The 20926-nt window shown below is 44.0% G+C and overlaps 3 protein-coding genes across 3 annotated transcripts in view; 2 read left to right on the plus strand and 1 right to left on the minus strand.

Moving 5' to 3' along the window:
• susd6 (sushi domain containing 6) overlaps nucleotides 1-2480 on the plus strand; it is a 30262-nt gene extending 27782 nt beyond the window's left edge. Inside the window, exon 7 of the mRNA XM_056428407.1 lies at nucleotides 183-2480. Within this exon, the coding sequence (XP_056284382.1) occupies nucleotides 183-208 (26 nt within the window). The 3' untranslated portion in view covers nucleotides 209-2480. The remainder of the gene's footprint in view (nucleotides 1-182) is intronic.
• A 1420-nt stretch (nucleotides 2481-3900) lies between these two features.
• srsf5b (serine and arginine rich splicing factor 5b) lies at nucleotides 3901-10361 on the plus strand. The gene is made up of 8 exons (XM_056428537.1): nucleotides 3901-4010; nucleotides 4294-4445; nucleotides 5155-5225; nucleotides 5371-5511; nucleotides 5940-6012; nucleotides 7332-7405; nucleotides 7539-7646; nucleotides 8795-10361. The coding sequence occupies exons 2-8, from the start codon at nucleotides 4320-4322 to the stop codon at nucleotides 9198-9200; spliced, it is 999 nt and encodes a 332-aa protein (XP_056284512.1). The 5' UTR covers nucleotides 3901-4010; nucleotides 4294-4319; the 3' UTR covers nucleotides 9201-10361.
• Nucleotides 10362-10543: 182 nt separating this feature from the next.
• slc10a1 (solute carrier family 10 member 1) lies at nucleotides 10544-20748 on the minus strand. The gene is made up of 8 exons (XM_056428924.1): nucleotides 20511-20748; nucleotides 19221-19456; nucleotides 19033-19119; nucleotides 17437-17549; nucleotides 13284-13485; nucleotides 12219-12397; nucleotides 11930-12129; nucleotides 10544-10599 (listed from the first exon to the last, which is right to left on the minus strand). Exons 1-8 carry the CDS (start codon nucleotides 20746-20748, stop codon nucleotides 10544-10546), a joined length of 1311 nt encoding a protein of 436 aa, XP_056284899.1.
• Between the last annotated feature and the right edge of the window lie 178 nt (nucleotides 20749-20926).

Consider the following 20926-nt stretch of genomic DNA (forward strand, 5'->3'; position numbering starts at 1 on the left):
CTGCTAAATGTGGTCGAGAATAGAGGAACCGCTTTAATGCAACCTGTATGACAGGCAAAGCACATCGGTGACCTACACATGAAGTCCAGTTCCACAGACACGTGTTCACGTTATGGATGACATGACCGTGTTGGGTGAACAGCACTCCTCCCTCCTGACGTGTGCGTTTGGTTCTCCTGCAGATATTCCCCTGCTGAAGGAAGCATGAAGCCTCCTCGCCTGCTCTCGGCATCAGCAGCGGAGGCCTGACTTGTCTCTCGCTCGCTGCTGACTGACTGTTGCTGTCGCCCTACTTCCCCCGATTGCCCTCAGCAGCCAGCAGAGAAAAGACTTGAACTGTTCCCCATTGCCCGTCCCACCTCTTCTGCCATTACTCCCCATGCAGAGCAAAGCCAACCACCGCTACCCGCTACGATGGAGCGCCACTGGACCCGGCTGCTGGATCACAAGGCGGAGACAATCCAGACAGATAAAGCGGTGCCAGCTCAACATAAATCCTGTCGATCCGATGTAGAACGTCCACACTGAGTCATGCTTGTGTCCTTTAGGCGGTGTTCGCACCACACACTTGCACCCAGGTGCCGTTCTCCATCAAAACGATGCTCATAGCGGCTTCATCGGAGAAGGCGATAGCGATCGAGACGCGTCGACTCCGTCTGGGATTACTGCGGATAGAAAAATAAATAATAAACACGTGTGCCGTCCGCTCCTGCTGCTGTGGCGCTCAGAACCGTCTTCCCGCTGTACTTGAATAGTCGTGAGTGTCGGCTGGGTTTTTAGGGCCCGCTTTGTGAATGCTGCATGTTGTTTTTGGTAAGTGCTGTCACAGCACGGTGGCACTCTGAATGAAGCCTCCAGGGTCTCCCCCCCCCCCCCCTCTCTCTCGCTCTCCCTCGCTTTCCGAGTATCGGGCCGTCGTCTAGCATTTGGGATGGTGGGATTGAGAACCGCTTGACGACAGCTGCAGCGTTACGAAGTACCATATCGCAACGATACGAAGACCCTTTCTTTCTTTTCTGTTGCCATCTGCACCCACGATCTGGAAGTGGCTCCTTCTGTCGCATGAGTGGCATTGATTGGTGTTTTGGGAGGAGGAGGAGGAGGAGGAGGAGCATCATTTGACAGTTTGTATAAAAGCTGAGGAGAGGGTGGTGTTCGGGCAGATGACTAAACTTCAGGGTTGTGCGTGTCTAGTTTTGTTCCCTGTATTTATTGGCGTGTTGCTAAGTTTTATTTGAGTTGCTGATTGTGTGTGTGTGTGTGTGTGTGCATCATTGTGCGTCAGGCAGGAGAGGACATGTCCTCGACGGAGCCATTTCCTGATTTGCCTTCCCAATGCCCCGTCTGTCACCATCAGAAGATGTCCCTCCCAGCATTGAATAAGTCACATGATCAACCCGGCGTCACTTCAGGCAACGAGTCCACTACACAATGTGTGTAGTAGTCGTCCACTACACAATGTGTGTAGTAGTCGTCCACTTTCAAGCTAGAATATTCATCATTTTCTGCTGAATTACTGGAAAACACGAGTCCCCTGAGAGGAACTGGCTCTCGTCCACCTTCACGCTGAACCGAAGGCTCTCGACTTTAGTGCGTTATGGACACAACTGCAACTGGTTGCAGTGGAACGCTAACGTTTGGTTATATAGCACCCCCCCCCCCCCCCCCTCGCCACGTGCACTCACTCCCCCCCCCCCCCTCCCTCATGCCAAGTGGAAATTTATGAGTGAATAATTCTATGTTGTCTGAAATCATCTTCTGTTCTCGTCTCCAGTTGAAAAAGCTTTGGTGGTTGAGCTGGTAACCGTGGAAACAGCATGACTCCGAAGTATCCTGGGAATTACTTTTCAAGCTTCAGAAAAAACAAACGCGTCTGAATTTCTATTCTGATTTAGTTTGGCATCGTGGCCGCCTGTCATTGTCAACGGCTGCATCATTGATGCAAACAGAGTGTTGCCTTAGACTTATACATCATCTCTTTTCTTTTTGTATAATCTTAACCCTCGTTCAAAATCGCAACAGATTCTGTTTTCCCAATGGCCTTACTCTGTTCTTTTCTATTCTATGCATTCAACTGTCTGTGTATTTATCAGTTTACTTTTGGTGTGGACGCGACTGAAAGTCTTCTCTGTCCTCCCCGAGCTTTTACAGCTACTGCGAATATGATGATACACCTATAAGCACCTATATTTCACTATTCTTTTGCTTCTTTGCTTCAAGGCATTACAATAATATGGGATTGAAAAGAAGAAGAAAAACTCAAACGAACTTTGCATTCAGAATCACTGTTGTACGGTGTCGCTGAAAATTACAGGTTAAAAAACTACACCTCTTGATTCTTAGTTTCAAATGCTTTGATTTTTCCTCCGTACATGGCAAGTGGGTGTGGCGATAGTAATTTAATATTTGTATAAAGTTTAATTTAATTTTACAGTGTGTGTATATAACTTTCTAATTAAAGCTTTCTTTTGAATGTGGAAGATGGGGCGTCATTATTTAGCCTGTCCGGCTGTTATCCTGCACGGCGTCATTCTAGGGAAATGTGTGTTGAATGGACTTGAAGTACACATTTCCTGAAAGTTAGGTTGGATGTCAATACATTTCCGGTCTCTACCATCCATGGTTTCTCTTGAATTATATCCTGCTTCTGTTATCAGCTTGCATGAATACACTAGCCTCCTTCCTGGCACTGCACACGCAGTCATGTCATCTATGTAAAGCACTTCCTGGTGGGCCTCAGGTGTATTTGGTAGTACATCAGTCGCATACTTGTACCTCATGATATGTTTACCAACTATAATACCCTGCTCCATCAATTCAAAATCAATCTCACCAGTCATATAGGAATTTGTCTTGGTCTGATAATTAACTGATTCCTTGATTGTGCTGCTGCATAATGACTCGCCTGTTGACATTTAAAGCCATAGTACATTTTAAATGACTTCAAATATCCGGTTTTGTAAGCTTGAAATTATGAAGAAGATGAAACGAATGTGTATTACTGTCTTAACTCGGTGGTTTGCCATTTGTCCTGCTGTTCTACTGTATTGACTGCGGGTCCTTTTCAGCTCCAGCCGCTGGACAATATGAGGTCCATTCTGCCGCCCTGTCCAATACTGTGTCCGAGCGACACCGAGTGGTCACAACCAGAAACGGCACTCGTGGAAACTCGTAACTCACCGCCGTACTTCGGCATTGTTCGTGTCATCCACCGCCAGGAACCCGACATATTTCGAAAGGGATCTGGGCGACATATTGCGCAGAGGCTACAATTAACATTTAAATCAAAGTCTGATGGACAAGAAATATAATGCTGCCCATCTTTGTTTACTGTTTGAAAGACTTGTCACTCACTCATCTTTAAAAGATGACGTACTCTATTAAAGGTAAACATATGGAGTTGTTCTTTCTTATGTGAACTATGTGTTTGACCAGGTACGAACATTGAAAGATACATGAAGCATGAAGATTACAAACACTTTGTATTATTGTATTACTTTTGGAGCATTGTTGTTTGAATTTTTGTTATTACATAGAAACTATGAAATAAAAGGGAGGACCCCATTTGTAATGGACAATAATCTGTGTCCTTGATAGTTCTCTTGATAACACATTTGCTTCTTTGTTATTGCGAAGCTATTTGCAAAAGAATAACGATTTATAATGTGTGGGGGACACACGTTACATAGTGTTGTAGGTTTTTTCAGAATCATCCATTTAATTTAATCATGAGCAAAACAAATCATAATGTTAACGTTTGTCACACGAAACAATAATAACCAACACAAAGGCACCGTGCACTGTAGGAGTTAGCTAACGACACAAGGTGGCGGTAATCGTCGAAGAATAAAATGGCGTAGAAGAAGAAGAAGCAGGAGAAGCAGAAGAAGAAACAAGGAGGACCCTCCTGCGTTCAGTGCACTCTCTGAACAGCAGCGGCTCCATTTTGTTTGATTTGTGCGGTCACTGTCGGCAGCCTGCAAGGAAACACCACCAGGACCTCTTCAAATGTACGTGTGCATATTTTTAAAACGCAGCACAACGTCGTCGTGCAGTTACCGCTTTGTTAAAAAAAAGCAACGTTATCTGCGGCGCGTGGATATCGCGAGCTAAAAGCAGCGCGTGTCTGTTGTGTCGTACAATGTGGTCGCGAGGCCGCACAGTTGTCTGTCTGGCTGTAGTTCGCGCACCACGCCGACAACACGGCGGTCAAGCGACGTGAACGGCCGCGCGCTTTTCTGGTCGCCCCCCCCCGGGAGAACAATGTGAGCTAACCGTTACGTCTGTTTGCAGATACGGAGTCTTCCTCGACGTCCACAATGAGCGGGTGTCGCATCTTCATCGGCCGCCTGAGCCCCTCGGCTCGGGAGAAGGACGTGGAGCGGTTCTTCAAAGGGTACGGCCGCATCCGAGACATCGACCTGAAGAGAGGCTTCGGCTTCGTGGTGAGTCCTCCGACGGGAGACGCGTCCTCGCGTCGCTCAGCCGTCAGACAACGCAGCAGTTCGTTCCGCGCCTAGCAAGCGATGTTATGTTTATTTATTTATATCCCGTAATGTGTAATTGCCGACCTCCTTTATCTCGATATTCTGCCGGGTGACACACCCACACGTGAGGTGAGCCGGTGAGCATGTTGCGCTCTTGATGTTGTGGAGGAGATCAATTCTCCATTGCATAACCTGCAATGACCAAATGCAAAAAGGATTTTAGAAATGGCTGCACGTGTTTACACTATGATCTAATTGTACCTCTCTGGCGTTTGATATATTCAGACCATTTGCTTCTGGTCACTTGCAAATGGAGGCTACGTGTTCGTGTCGTCTTACTTTATGTCTACAACCTTTGTTATGGATATTTGGCTTTTTGATTTTTTGCCACAAGATGATGCACACAGGAACTTACAAGCTCCCCACCGCTGTATATGATTAAATAAGAGTCTACTGCCATATTTTAAATGATTTGGGATCGTTCTCCTCACACACATGACGTGTGTCAAATATTCCTTTATTTTTATTTATAGTTGGTCGTAACCATGTACTGGCTCTGTGGCACTCAGTCTTGGATGAAGGGTGTCTTACAAATAGAATTCATTATTATCACACACGAAGTAAGATGTAACTCAAAGTGTTGTTGTAAATGTTGTGTTTGTTGCAGGAGTTTGACGACCCCAGAGACGCTGAAGATGCTGTTTATGAGCTCGATGGCAAAGAGCTGTGCAGTGAAAGGTAAGAATTTGTAGTGAATGCAACAGAAATTGTTGTGAATTGTTTACATCCCCTTGCTGTGACCTGTTTTCCACAGTGATTTTCTTTTCTTTTCTCTTTTGAAAAAAAAAAAGCCGCCCAAACTAAAATCATTCTGTTATTTCAGGGTGACTATAGAGCACGCTCGTGTACGCCTGCGTGGCGGGCGTGGCAGAGGAAGTGGTGGTAGTAGTGGTGGCGGCGGCGGCGGCAGTGCAGGAGGACGTTTCTCTGATCGTTATGGACGGGGCTCCCAGAACAGTCGGAGGTAAAGTTCACCTGCGTTGTGATGACGGGCAGATATACGTTTTCCTGGATGTCCTTCAAATGAGGACCATGTGTGCAAATACATGGTAGAAACGGCTAACTACAAGTTTCATATTTTTAACATCAAATATAAAAGTGTTCACAGTTCGCTTTATAAATTTAGTGAAAGGTCGATTATTTTGTGTTTATAATCTCCAATGTCTAGTTTCGCGTTTTTGTTACTTTAAGTGAACCAGTTTAATTCTGATTAAATTAATGACCGTCAGACTGGAAATATCTTAAATCCACGATGAACCTTTTGGTGGCTGTATATTACAGATCCGTGACATGACTTCGCCTTGCTGGTGACGAGTAGCTGGTTATTCTTTGTTCTTCCGTCGGTATCTCAGACCCACGATGGTATTGATCGAGCCCTTTACACATTTTCAGCCGAAACCCTCCTCCGATGCGCACGGAGAACCGCCTCATCGTAGAGAACTTGTCCTCTCGAGTGAGCTGGCAGGTTAGTATTGCAACATTTTCATCCACGAGTCTCCACAAGCTGCAGCACCACACATGTTATTGCCTCCAACAATACACACGTGCTATTGTAGATACATGCTGCTAAACATTATAGAATCTCTGGAATTAAATTGATTTGCTAAACTTGCTAACATGTTTAAACAGAAACTGTTACTGTGATGAGGCCTTAATTGTTTTAAAAAATGTCTTTGATTAAATCTGCATATCATGCAGCTATGTCATAAGTCAAATAACAGTAACAATAAGCAAACAATTGATTTGTATCCTTTTTTTCAAAATTGTAACCAATTCTTCACCCCTTTATTTGCCAGCCTGACTTGTGTCATATGGAAGCGCTCGCTTAAGGTGGAGTTGACCCCTTCAGGGTCCTTCTGTCTGGGTTGAGCCTCTGGTGTCAGCCAGGCTGTCCTTCTCCTAGTTGACGCCTGCTGGTCATGTGAGCGATCGCTTCACACTAGAGGCGCTGGAGGCCCCTTCGTCCCGCTCGCATCGCCTCCTGCTGAAGGCAGGGGGATGACTGGTGTGGCCGAGAGCGAGAGAGAGGAAACAGAGAGTTGGCAGAGAGGAAAGAGCGAGAGTCGATGGTGATGCCGTATTGATCGATGGTTCGTTAAATTGAGGGGCTTCGGTCGATCGATATCCCCCTCCCTTTCCCTCTGGCGTTCCCGCACATCGCGAGCGAGAGAGTGAAATCCTCCCAGGGTGACCATGGATATAATCTGCTGTAATCCCGAGGTTATGGTGGGCTCGGAGAGCCTGCGCCCCGCCCCAAGGGGTTTCGCTCTCAGGTAGTAGTTTCCTCTCTTCCACCCTGTTCACTCTCTTTACTGAGGCAGGGTGCAGAGACGGGGCGGTCCCGGCGTAGAGCCCTGTGCCCTCTTTGCCGGGGAAAACGGGGCTCTGGGTGCCAAAGGCTGCCCAAGTGGCGCCACTGCAGTTCAGTTCATGCAGATGGCGTTCATGTCTCTAGTTGTGATGATTCCAAGAATCTCAAAGCTTTTGCAAATACTTTTACCCGTTTACTAAAGTTAGCATTTGTAGGAATAGTTGTGTATCTAAATTGGCAAACCTTTAATCTCGATTTAGCTCCAGCATGTATTGATGTATTTTATTTGAATAAACTGTTTAGTGATTAAACGGCCACCGAGGTTCTTGGAGTCATCCTGCTTATCTGCAGTAGCCTGTTTAGTCCTCAGAAAATCTAACCATCTCTCTTTTTGGGTAAATTCAGTCCTGTTACATGTCTCTGTGCTTGTGTCCCGAGCCTCTCCGTGAGTTGACTGACTTCTACGTGTGTAGGACCTGAAAGATTTCATGAGACAAGCTGGAGAGGTGACATTTGCAGACGCACACCGGCCCAAACTCAACGAAGGGTAAGCCCACGACCCCTCACCAGGATGTGTTCAATGTCACGCCTGCAATGGGAAGAACATTGCTCTTCGATTCATGGCCCCCAAAAAAAAGGATATCTCAGATTGTAGTTGATGCGGTGTCGTGTTCTTACAGGGTCGTTGAGTTTGCTTCTGGCAGCGATCTGAAAAATGCCATGGACAAACTGTCTGGAAAGGAAATCAATGGCAGGAAAATCAAGCTCATTGAGGCAACCAGGAAGAGGTGAGCAGCGGCCTCTTTCACCCATGATGACCGCCACTTTCACCTCATTTTATATACATATATATATATTAGGGCTGTCAGCGTTAACGCGTTAATCTATGCGATTAATTTGGCCGCGTTAACGCACTAAAATATTTTAACGCAATTAACGCAACTTTGTTTACTTCCGGTGTTCGTTGAAGTTTTTACACTCAAACCGAGTGTCAAACCGCGGCAGTACGGTTTAACACTGTTTCCGTTTTTAAAACAATTATTTCTCCGCGAAAATAAGGAGCATAAATCAGTTTAAACTCGTGGATGAATCAGTCGGGTTTCCTCCTGCTCCTCCTTCCTCCCGTCTCCCCCTCTGATACACAGAGGAACGAGGGGCGACGTGTCGGGTGACGCGGCGCGGAAAGAACTCGTCACACGAAACCTTCACCGTGATTGGTCAATCTGTTTGTCTGTCAACATTTTGGGAAAGAAACAACCAATGAACACTCAGTAAATCACAAAGGACCTCCCAGCTCAGGGTGAGGCTCTATAGCAGCCTGTCAGTCAGAGAGCAGAGAACACGGCACCAGGACAACTGAGCCTCATTGAATAGAGCTGAGATTGTTCTGGAATGTTTGATGTAGAACACGTGGGTATGTGTCATGAAAACGCCTTTAAAAGGTGAATTTAAATTTGTTTGTAAAATGTATAAAATGCCCCCAGCCTCCAGAGGGTTAACGTGACATATGTGAATGTCAGTCAGTTACCAAGGCCACTGGTTCTGCTGTTGTTCAGTGTTAAAGATGACAGGACCAATGGGGTCTCAATATACTTCTTTTTTTTTACTAATCTGATGTTTCACTGAAGAAACAATTTATCATCCACAATATTAAATACCTCGCTGGCACTTTATAGGTAGGAGCCTCTTTGAAAACACAGCTCTGTGTGAAGTTTGGTCTTTAAAAAGAATGAACTTTTAACTTTTAACTTTTAATTGCTTAATTAATCGCAATTTCAAAATGTGCGATTAATTAGTAAATTTTTTTTAATCGATTGACAGCCCTAATATATATACAATTACATTACTACATTGATGCAATATTCATTGAATAAATCCAGTGTGGTGTAAATATACAATAATTCTGATGTTGTTCTTGTTTCTCCTGATTCCTCAGGTCCAGAAGTCGTTCCCGGTCCGACAGCTCCTCTCGCTCGCGGTCCCGTTCTCGCGGTCGCTCTCCATCTCGCTCGCCCAGACGTTCCCGCAGCCCCGCCCACAAGCCCCACAACCGCTCTCGTTCCCGTTCCCGCTCCCGCTCTCGCTCTCGCTCCCGGTCTCGCTCCCGGTCTCGTTCCCGCTCTCGCTCGCATTGCCGCTCTCGCTCCCGCTCCCGCTCCCCCAGCCTCTCCCCCGTCGGCGGCGGCGCCTCCTCTCCAAACTCCAAATCCAAGGAGCCCCCCAAGCGGCTGTCCAAGACGAGCAAGTCGGGCACCCCGCCCGCCCAGAGAGCCTCCCTCTCCCGCTCCCGCTCCCGCTCTCGTTCCCGCTCTCGTTCTCGCTCCATTGACAGCCAGCGCTAACCACTGCGTCCACGTTAAATGGGAATCAACAGTAGAAACAACTTGATCCTGAAGGATCCGGAGCTCCCATGACGTCTCTTCTCCTGAACAGAGACGAGAGCTTTGCTCGAGTTTGTTTTTGCCCGTCTGGATTATCAAAATGATCCCGAAGCTTTTCACAGTTAAAACTCCAACACATCGTCAGACAGGAACAATTCTATTCATTCATATATTTAATTGCAATTCTCGGGCGATAAAATCAAATACCGTAAACGGAAGACATTCGTGACTCAGTGATGCTGTCCCCCCCCCCGCCGCCGCCAATATGTATGTTGACACCCAGTTCGTCCTTCCAGCTCGGCTGCAGGTCCGGTTCTGCTGAACCGGCGTCGCGTTCCGCTGTAACTGGGCCTGTGAAGCTCGTAAACGCTCCACTCTGAAGAGGAAACCTGTTCTTTGCTCGGCAGTACGAGGCGTTGGAGAAGTCGTGTGACCACTTTCTTAACTTTCGTTTTGCTGAGAGTCGTTTGCGTGTTTTTGTTTGTCAGTTGGAGAACTTTTAATCAATTTCCACATTTTTGTCCGTGGCCTCTTTTTTCCCGTATTCTACCTGCTGTAGCGACGACAGCTGGCGCGCGTGTGATATCTATACCTGAGGATGCCTGCATGTCATTTTTTTTTTCTACAAATTTAGAGCTGTATTATTGGCATTGGCAGTATCGAGAACACTACAGATGTGCACATTGGTCCAACAGTTAAACATCTGTAAAGGAAATGAACTGTTGATGTGATGGATCTTACATTTTCTTGCCGTTAACTTTTATTTTGTTGGCGTAGAACTACTTCGATGAGACGGTCAACGATTACATTTCAACACTTTTAAAATGATTTTTAAAGAACAGTTTATTTCTTAGCATTGTAATTACATTTTTTATTTCATTTGTTTTTTGGTTTAGGGTTTTGTGACTTTTGTTTTACATCAGTGTAAAATGTGATTCCAAGAATGCGTGTAGGTGCTGTGTCTGATGTTACTGTGGTTTAAATGAACGTGTAGACAAGGGTTTGAAAAAAAAATGCAACATTTTTGTACGTACGGATTTTATTTTCAGTGAAAAATACGATGGACGTTTCTATGGCGTAGGAATACGGAGGACTGAAACAATAAAAACAATTTTAACTAAATCATTATCCTTTTGTGCTTAATAAATTATACAAATTCTAATGCGTACTACAAAATACTAACATTAAATAAGGACTTGGCACAATGTCCTGCTGGAGGTGCTTTGGTCAACACGAAGAAGCCTCGTCAGACGCTCGTCTTCAGCCTCGTCAGACGCTAGTCTTCAGCCTCGTCTTCAGCCTCGTCAGACGCTCTTGTCTTCAGCCTCGTGCTCCTCAGCGATCGCCGGCTGGTACTTGTCTGGAGGCCGGAAACACAAGTTGAGGATCAATGCAAACTATTTTATTTAATGAAGCTTTACGCTCGGACAACAGGCTCCAAAGCTAAAATTCCTTAGTCTACCAATTTATCAAATAATTCTCAATAACTCGTCAGATACTGGACCCTGAATTAAGTTGTACGAGATGTTTCTGAGAAGTCCTCTAACTGCACTACATAAAGTTACATTGTTTTGATGTATTTCTGGTGTTCAGACGATGTTAGTAGCCCCGTCACAGTAACCACTTGTTGGGCAATATACTGTATTAGTCCAGAAGTAATTACAATAAATTAGTATTGTAATGCCACTGATGTAATACAATAGCATATTAATTAAAAGGCAATGCACTTTGAGTTAGTACGAATATTCAGGAATTGGAATGTGAATAACAAATGTGTAAATGAAAAAATGAGAACCAAAACGATAAATATAAACTAATGTGCAATGTTTGCCCAAACATTAGAGAGTAAGCCCTGCTGGTCTAGCAACAATAAGTCAATGTTAAAATTAGAAATATTTCCTTTGGAAAAGTGTTTATAAGTATGTATATGTATACAGATATATGTATATTAATATACATATTTATATGTATGTATATATATTTATATAAATATGTATGTATATATATATATTCCTTATTCCCTTAACCCTTGTGTTGCCTTCGGGTCATTTTGACCCGATTCAATGTTTAATGTCGGTGTTCTTTCGGGAGTCAACAAACAAACATAAAGTACCTCACACTTAAACTTGGAAAACAATATTAATTCTAATAATTTTCTGGAGATTTTAATAGCTGGGGTCATATTGACCTCAAGGGTAAAATATGTTAGTAAATATAAAGGTAACAGGAGGGTTAAACATTGAATCGGGTCATATTGACCCGAAGGCGACAGGAGGGTGAAACATTGAATCGGGTCAAATTGACCCGAAGGCAACACAAGGGTTAATAAAGTGGTTTAAGGACAGTACATCCGTTACAACTTATTAGTAATCATACATTATATTTATATAAAAAAGATGTATTAGCTTTAGTTCTCTAACTTAATGTATTACTCTTCTATTCACAATTGTTCTACTTCAAGTGGTGTAACTGTATTCTGTCCACCATTCATACGGTGGTGTCGCTCACTGAGGTGAATGACTTCTATTCAAAGGGTGTTTTTTTGTATCAATCCATTTAGTCTACGGCATCGTTGGTGCCAAGGTGTCTGAAAAGAAAGTTTCTCAGAACTCAAAGTGACGATTGAGTTATCAGAGCAACTGTTCAAAACCATAAACACATCCGACGTGGTTCTAAAGCAGCCGCCTCACCCTTCGCCCTGCGTGTGAATCGTTGGTAAGCGCTGTACAGCACGGCGAGCAGCGCCCCCTCTGTAACCTGGAATAAGGCGTAGAGCATGGGGAACAGGAACAGGGCGCCGACCAGCTCCATGGGAAAGGCCAGTTTCATAATGGTGGCGCACAGCTGCGTGTTCTGACAGCCTGTTTCCATAGCAACGGTCCTCCTCTCCCTGATTCACACAAATCACAGATACATAAAGGAAGATGTTTTATTCCTCCGACGTGGTTAAGATGAACACGTTGTGACCGAGTGACTCACGAGGGGTCGAGTCTGACGACCCAGGAGAGGACGTATCCGAAGGAGAAGCCGATGATGGGCATGACGGCGCTGCAGATCATGAGGGGAGCGGACAGCACGGTCAGGATGAAGACTCCCGATCCAGCGGCACACACGACGACTATCCCTAACACGACGATGAGCATGAGACTGAGGCCTACCTGAGGAGGAGCAGGACAGGAGACACACGAGGTCGTATTCACCTTTAGTTTGGTTTCTAATATTATAACATTGGCTCACGGACTTCAGAAACTCCTGAAATACTGATCACGCGTTCCTTCATCACCATGAACTGGAGCGCTGTCGTTTATTTGCCAATTCAACTAGTCACAAAAAATACACTGTTTACGTCTGAGTTTATTTATTTGTATGCTAAATACCACAGCTGTTTAAGGAAATGACTGGGCCTTGAATATTGAAAATAAAATGACACATTTATGAGCTGTTGTTAAGATATATGTCTTTGGTACACCGTCCAATGGGCTTGTGACCTGACCAAAGGTATTAAAATGACACTGCTATAAGTGAGAACATCAGCATATGCACGCATGGCTTTCATGAATAAACTAGAACGGGCACTCGGTAGAGCGCATACCTTCGCATATCACAAGATTGGGCATTGGATTATTAGTTGCATGCCAATTGGATAAAAATTGGCCGTGCTATGGTAAAAAGAAGATTTTGACCTTTTCATGACCTTGACCTTTGACCCCAAAATTTAATTAAATGGTCCCCGGATAATAACCAATCATCCCACCAAATTCCATGCGATTCAAGAAGAGTTTGACCTTTTCATGACCTTGACCTTGACCTTTGACCCGATTGATCCCAAAATCGAATCAAATGGTCCCCGGATGATAACCAATCATCCCAAAAAATTTCATGCGATTCGGTTTAATACTTTTTGAGTTATGTGAGTAACACGGATACAAATAAATAAATACACGGCTATCAAAACATAACCTTCCGCATTTTCAATGCGAAGGTAAAGATGACAACAATAAATGATTCGTGGAAACTGTGGCCTAGTCTTATCATCACACTAACCCTGGTGACGATCTTGGCGTACTGCGGCTTGTAGTAGTTGATGGCGACGCCGATGCCGCAGGGAATGAGGATCATGACCAGCGATATGGTGATTTCGAGGAAGGGCATGGTGTTCTGCAGGTTGAAGCCCCGGCAGTAGATGGAGAGCAGCAGCGGCATCATGCCGAAAGCCATGAGGGTGGAGCAGGCCGTCATCAAAATGCTGCAGGGGAAAACACACAGAGGTGGTAACTGTCTTTGTGTCTGGAGGAGGGGGACGGCAGGAAAATGACCGCTACGAGATGTCTGGACGATCACACGGACATTAAACCCAAGACTGGTCCAGCACTATGTGGCAACAGAGAGACTGTCAGGACATGTGGCATGAATACTGGCCCCCAGAGGAGGATTCCTTATTATTTTGGTGACCCATGACCTTTTATTTAGGCCCACCGTCCGGGTCAAAATGTCCCATCGACCAACGATTGGAGAAAACAGTCTCACCAACGCTCTGATCTGGAGCTTTTGATAAGATCACCGAATCAACTTTGAACCTCAGATTTGAATCTAACATAGAAGAAAAGTCCCTAAAAACCCAATGTACAGGTGAGCTTTATAAAGTGCTGCAGGAATGAGTCCTAAACCCTGGAAAGGAAACAGCATGTGAGATTTTAATATTTTGTTCTGCAAAATAACTTTAGCTTAAAAATCACTCGACTCGTAGTTACATTGTCTGTGGTCATGTGCAGAACGCACACCAGTGTTACCACAAACCATGACAAAGAGTCTTTTGAGTCTATTTAAATCTATTTAAAAGCTTGCAACTATAAGCTGTTTGCTCCCAATGCAATTAGAGGTCATCATTTACATTTTCTGTCATAATTTTGCATCAGACTTGACAGTATGTTGTATCATATGAGGTGTTATGCACATTAACGCCTCCAGGGGGCGCTTATGAGGCTTTCCCGAGTGTATCTGCTTGTTGGGGTCAGGCCAGGCCACCTGTGCAGGTCATGCTGGTTCCTCAGGATTCAAGCTGGCCCATCAGAGTGGGACCCAGTTCAAAAGGAGTAAGCCTGAAGAGTTCACCCAGCGGGTTGAGTTTATTTGACGGCACGTCTGACGACTTTTGGGGATTTGGGATTTTGGATTTGGCGGTTTGCATGAGGTGGTTTAGAGTGGCAAGTCAGAAATTGGATGAGGAGGATGATGATGTGGATTCTGATGGCTGGACTAATGTGAGTCTAAATAAGAAGAGAAGTTTGGAGGAAAACAGTTCTGATGAAGGAAATAAAGCTGGTGACGGAGGAAAAGGAAGATGAGTATGTCGGTCTTGTCTAGGGAATTGAAAAAAAAGATTGGAGAGTCCTGAGGGATGGAGGCTTGTTGATAATATGCCAAACTGAAGAACAGAAGAACAAAGCGTTGCTTATAGAAAGTTTCTGTATGGAAAGATATTTGGGTGAGAATCGAGTGACACAGGCGAGAAATGAGCAGAATGAAGAGATTGCTAAGAACACTTAATGGAGAAAGGGATGACCTCCCTCCCTCGCTTCGCTGTGGATACAGAGCATCAGTCTGCAAAGAGAAACAGAGGTTTGGACATTCATTTTTTGCAGCAATGCAGCATAATCTTGTTTTTTTAAGGCTTTTCTATTTTAACACAGTTCACCCTCATTTTATTTTGCCTTCTTTGTGATTGTGAACCTCTGTGTTAAATGTCTAGTTCGTACTTGTGTCTGAGAGTCGATGATACTACGTATATCAATATTCTCACTCTCACTTGTTTGTGCAGCCATTGTAAAGCTTTAATATTGTAGAACACCTTGGATATTAAATCTTATCTATGTTTTTAGTTATTTTTTGGTGACATCTGCCTCTCGGGGCTACAGATGGAACATATCCTCTTGGCTAACTGGCGCATTTAACAGATTTTCTTTTTATGAATGTGCATTTTCCCTTATCACATTATGCAAAGTAATTGAAGATTTCATGGAGATACAAAACCTAGTGTGCCTTTATAATGGAACTGGGACCAGATGTAACATCAGAAGAGGCACAGAGTCTGCTCTGGACTTGAACTTCTTGGAGGTAACAAGAGGAACAAGTGAACATGATCCAATAATGATTGAAATAGGGCGTAGTTTAGAAGAAAATGAGACCGAAGTACAGAAATGGTCTTTCAGCAGTGCTGACTGGGAGAAATGTAGACTGGTCAGTGATCAAGAAATGAAGAAAGCGTATTTTAGAGAAGAGGGGGGCCAGCGTTGGCCCGGACTCAAATCTGATGTTGTTACTCATTGTCTTACTGTCAAGAAGAATCAAGTTATTCCTCCCGCTCCCCTCTGCTATATTCCGGTAATGGCTGAGCCATTTGAAGGATTATTGTTGTTGTGTTGGGTTGTGCCAAAGACTAAAGCTGGGGACCCGTTTCTACCAACGAGTATGTTAGTGGCTTCCAGAGGCCATCCCACTGCGGAGGATCACGGCTCCAGTTATCACTCAGGCGCTGTTCAAATTATTTTCATTGTTTGGTCTGCCAAAAAGTAGTTAAAACAAATCAAGGCACCAATTTCAAATCCAGAGCTTTTGCTCAAGCACTTCGAAGATCAGACATGATGTGACGTCTCTAGTCCCGGACCATGAAGTCTGCAAACACTGTCATGAATCAGAGAGGCATCAGAGAGGGGTTGGGATGACAGGGTCCCACTACTTATGTATGGAGGACATAAAATGTCTTGAGTATAAATAAATAAATGAATGCATGAATAAATACAGGAATAAATAAATAAATGCTTAAATAAATGTAAAAATAAATAAATACAGGAATAAATAAATAGATACTTAAATATATGTATAATTAAATAAATAAATACAGGAATAAATAAATAAATGCTTAAATAAATGTATAAATAAATAAATACAGGAATAAATAAATATAAGTTATACCTAAACATGAAATCATAAAATAAATCTATTCCTACATTTCTGTATTTCTTCATTTATTTAAGTCTCTATTTATGTGTCCACATTGTCTTCATTTATTAATGCGTGACATTTATGTGTTTATGAGCTTTTTTTGGACATGAAGTTCGGGGTCCTTTGAAGGTTCTTAAAAAGCAACTGGTCATACCAGAGAAGACGGTCAGAAGTATTCCAGAGTATGCCAACAAGCTCAAAGATCTCCTCTCCCCAGCTTGCTCTTTGGCTAGAGATGCCCGGACCTCTTCCCAGGCGAGGCTGAAGAAGCGATATGACCAGCGAGCGGTCACACACTTGTTTCAGCCAGTTTTGATTATTTTGCCTGTACCTGCTTCAGCACTCTGACCACACCTGTTCCAACCTCTCCCACTATGGAGAACCTTTTTGTTTAAATACACCTAAATGCAAAATAATGTCGTAAAAGTTACTCCTACTTTTGACTTTTTACATTTCCCTTGGTGGTCATGTGTCCATCCTCCTGCTGAACAACACGGGGCAGTCCCCTCTACACTCTGCTGGACATTGTTAAGGAATAATCTACAACAATATGTTGATTCTTATTGGTTTGCTAGCATTTGTGACTGATTAGTTGAAACAAAAAAGCCTGTTTATCATTGTCTGCAGGACTCTGTTGAGCCAGGTTGTTTTAGTCATGCATGTCTCAAGCCGTCCTGTCAGAACAGCTGTAAGCTGTTTTATCCTGACAGTCAGATATCAGAGAAGGAATTAAACAAGTCTCGTCCCCAATAATTGTGATAACATCACAGTTCTCCATGAGACAGGGATATCCTGCAGGTCATTCAGCTCTAATTCTGACAGGAAACGTGCCCGTTGTTACTGAATCTCAGGACGTGCTCTGACTGGAACAGCGTAAACTGTTGCAGCTCCATGAAACCACAGAGGCACACACATATGGACAAAGGTTGTTGTTGTTGGTGTTTAACATCTACCAGCTGCCACATGCGTTCATATTAATGCATCAATACTTACCACACCGGTGATATAATAACGATTATTGTGAAGTCGAACATTCTGCATACTTTTAGAGCGGGGACTAAACCGACTACCTTGCGGTTGCAGGACGACCACTCCCCCCCACGGAGCTAAAGCCACCACCAGCACCCCGGTTTATATTCTTGGAACATATTTATTGGTCAGAACAATGATGTTCCCCCAGACAGGTAGTTTGTACCTGAGGTTCATGTCTCCCTGCACAGCCAGGGCCAGGATGTTGGAGAGAGTTCCTCCGGGACAGCAGCCACATATCAGAACCACCACCGCCCTCATGTCAGTCTGCTGGAGCAACTGGAGAAACGATACCATGAATTCATACGGTGTCTGATTGTGTGTCTGTGTACTGATAACAATGTGTCATACTGATGCCTCTGCTGATCTGATGTTGATTATGGAAATAAAACATGTGGGGGGAAAAGAAAAGAGCAATGCAAGAGAAGCTTTCGTGCAGCGGGTAAGAAAAATGTATGATATCGAACCGATGAATCTAATATAATACGACTTAATTGTCTATAATAACTACAATTATTATTACATCACTTGGCATCTTGTGCATAGATCGTTTTGTCATGATGGTAATAATCATCCAATGTTGATTCAGAATTTGTGATTGTTGTGTCAAAGAGATGTTTATGTCTGAAACAATGTTTCCTCAACATTAAAGCCCCAAATAACAAATATGTTTGGCCTGTAAATGCGTCGCTGGACTAGTGATGTCTCAGAGGATATGGATAGGTGGGAGACTTTCAAGGTTGTAGTGCCTACATCCAATTGTTCTCAGATAGTTGAGCTCATGACCCCCCTGGTCAGGTCACACGAGGATCACCAAGGAAAAAAGTCAGTCAAGTTATTGGAAACCCGACTGTAGAGATTCCTCCTTCTCCTCTCTGCCCTATTCTGATCACGAGAGATCCATTTAAAAGATGTATTATTTACAACAATTTGTTTCCCTAAGACGTTTACGTGAAGAAACCTATTAAACGACAACCAACGGCTTGTCTCTGGTCGTTCAAGACTACAACCTTGAAATCAGTCATAAAAGGGGTGTGAAATTGTTCTTGCGAATGCTTTTTGATGTGCTGTACATGTGGGTGTTACTGGTCGGGCTGCCTGTGGGTGTGTCTTCTCCTTCCCTTGGTTTTCTCTTCATAAGCCCATCAGGTGATTGGTTGCCATCTATGCAGACCGGTCATGCTCATGATTCAAGCTGGCCAATCAGCAGAGCGGGGCCCATTTAAAGGAGGAAGCCTGAAGAGTTCCCCGGGATGGTTTTTGTTCTATGCCACGTGTAAACTGTTAACTTGTAAAGGTTTTGTGGTTGGAGGTTGAGTCCTTTTTTACATTTGTGCAAACACGTAACTATTTGTGTCGAGATACATTAGGTTTATTCGTCGGTGCATCACAATTTTGCAGTGCCCATAGTGACATTTTTTTTCTTTAACCAGCGAACATAAACATACTCAGTATAACATAATAAAACAAAGAGAGCCGATCTTCATCGAGGGGCTGGGCAAATGATTCACGAACGATCAAAATTATGATTGAAATCGACTAAAACAATCAAAATACACAACTAGATTTGGTGAATACACACATAACCGCCATCAAATGTGAGAAAATAGATCAGAACAAATATATTTAACAACAATTATATTGATTAAATCAGTTTAATAAGCAAGCACTCATTTAGACAGCAGAAGGCCTCGCTCAAATCCTGTATTGTAAAATAAAGTGTTTCAAATCTTAAAAAAGAAAAAAGAAAAGAAATACAAACCTTAACAAGTGAAAATGCTACTAGAGGCATGATACCATACTGTGCCAGCACTGCTATCGCCAGCCCTTTGGGTTTCATTATGTGGCGCTGCAAAGAGGGAACCAGATGTTTTAGGACTGACATCTCTACATGGTGGTGAAGTCTGTTTATACACTTTAAACTCAGATTAATAGCTGAAGTAAAGTCACCTTGATCTTGGACACCTCCATTGTGCATCCCAGTGAAACCATGGTGATGAAAAGGCCGATTATCAAAAGCATGTTGATGATATTATTCATCACCGGCGACAGCATTGGTTTGAAAACTGAGCCGTCCGTCTTGTTCGACAAGAAGCTTTGATTCTTCCACAAATCGTGATCGGAGGAGAGACCCGGTGTGTAGCCCAGGGAGTCCTCCATGTCGGAGCAGCTTGTGAGTTGTGATCCTAAAACACAATGCGATGGAAACAAAGTTACACACACATAACAGATCAGGTGGTCACAATGATTTAAACATTTCTACATTGTCTATACTGAGAATATAGATTTTATTGAGCCGATCCCAGCCAACAGTGGGCAAAGGTCGCCAGTTTATTGCAGGGCAGAGATACGCCCCCATTCACTCTCATTCACACAGTTGGGCCATTTGAAAGCCTCCAATTAATAATAATGATAATAATAATACATTTTTATTTGTATAGCGCATTAAAAGACAAACAATAGAAGCAACGACAAAACCAAAAATACGTCAATCGTGAGGATCAAAACAACAAAATAATACAGATTTACATAAATGGGTTTTAAAAGCTGTTTTGAAAGTGGCGAGTGACGGAGAATGTCTGAGGTGAGGGGAGAGAGCCGCGATGGAGCAGGCCCTGTCCCCCCCAGGTCCAATGCTTGGACAGAATAGGGGGGTAAGGAGGTTTGTGTCTGCAGATCTGAGGTTGCGGGTGGGACTGTGTCGGTGTAGGAGGTCAGAAAGGTCAGACAGGTCTGAGGGGTTCAGGGTCATGAAGAGCTTGGGAGGTGATGATGAGCATCTTGAACTGGACTCTGGAGCCAGTGGAGCTTTTGAAGGTCTGGGGTGAAGAAGAAAGGGAGGGGCGTACAGGCGGGCGATGTTTATAAGATGAAAGAAGGCGTTTTTTGTGATGTGCTTGACGTGGCTTTCAAAGTTCACACCAAGGTTACAGACGTGTGTGGAAGCAGGACCAGAGGGGCCATCGATGCAGAGGGAGAAGTTGTGGTGCAACTCGTTTCGTTATTTGAGGCCGATGATGACGATTTCAGATTTGTCGCTGTTGAGTTTGAGGAAGTTGGTTTTGCGTCCAGGTCTTTATATCTGTGAGGCAGTCGATGGTTGAGTCGGGGGTGGGATGGATTTGGTGGAGATGTGAAGCTGTGTGTTGTCGGCGTAGCAGTGAAAGTGGAGACCGGAGTGGTGTGTGATGTTGCCATGGGGGAGCAAGGAGAGAATTAAGAGGGGGCCGAGTACTGAACCTTGGGGGACGCCTTGAGGGACTGGGACTGTGTCAGACTCCGATATATTGATGATGATGAACTGTTGGCGGTTGGAGAGGTATGACTTGAACCAGGAGAGGGCTGTGCCAGAAAGGTGGAGGGAGGACTCAAGACGGGAGAGGAGGATGGAGTGGTCGGTGGTGTCAAAGGCTCCACTGAGGTCCTGTAGGATGAGGATGTCGAGGGTGGTGGACCTCAGAGGAGAGAAGGAGGTCATTGGAGACTTTGATTAGGGCGGTTTCAGTAATGTTGTGAGACCTGAATCTGGATTGAAATGGTTCATCCAGTTGATTGGAGTCCAGGTGGGTTTTAAGTTGGTTGGCAGCGGTGCGTTTAAGTATTTTAGATTATATTAAATAATATTTCATTTAGTTGCTGCTTTTATCCAAAGCGAC

Source organism: Pseudoliparis swirei, chromosome 12 (genome assembly GCF_029220125.1).
Source record: "Pseudoliparis swirei isolate HS2019 ecotype Mariana Trench chromosome 12, NWPU_hadal_v1, whole genome shotgun sequence".
Lineage (NCBI taxonomy): Eukaryota > Metazoa > Chordata > Actinopteri > Perciformes > Liparidae > Pseudoliparis > Pseudoliparis swirei.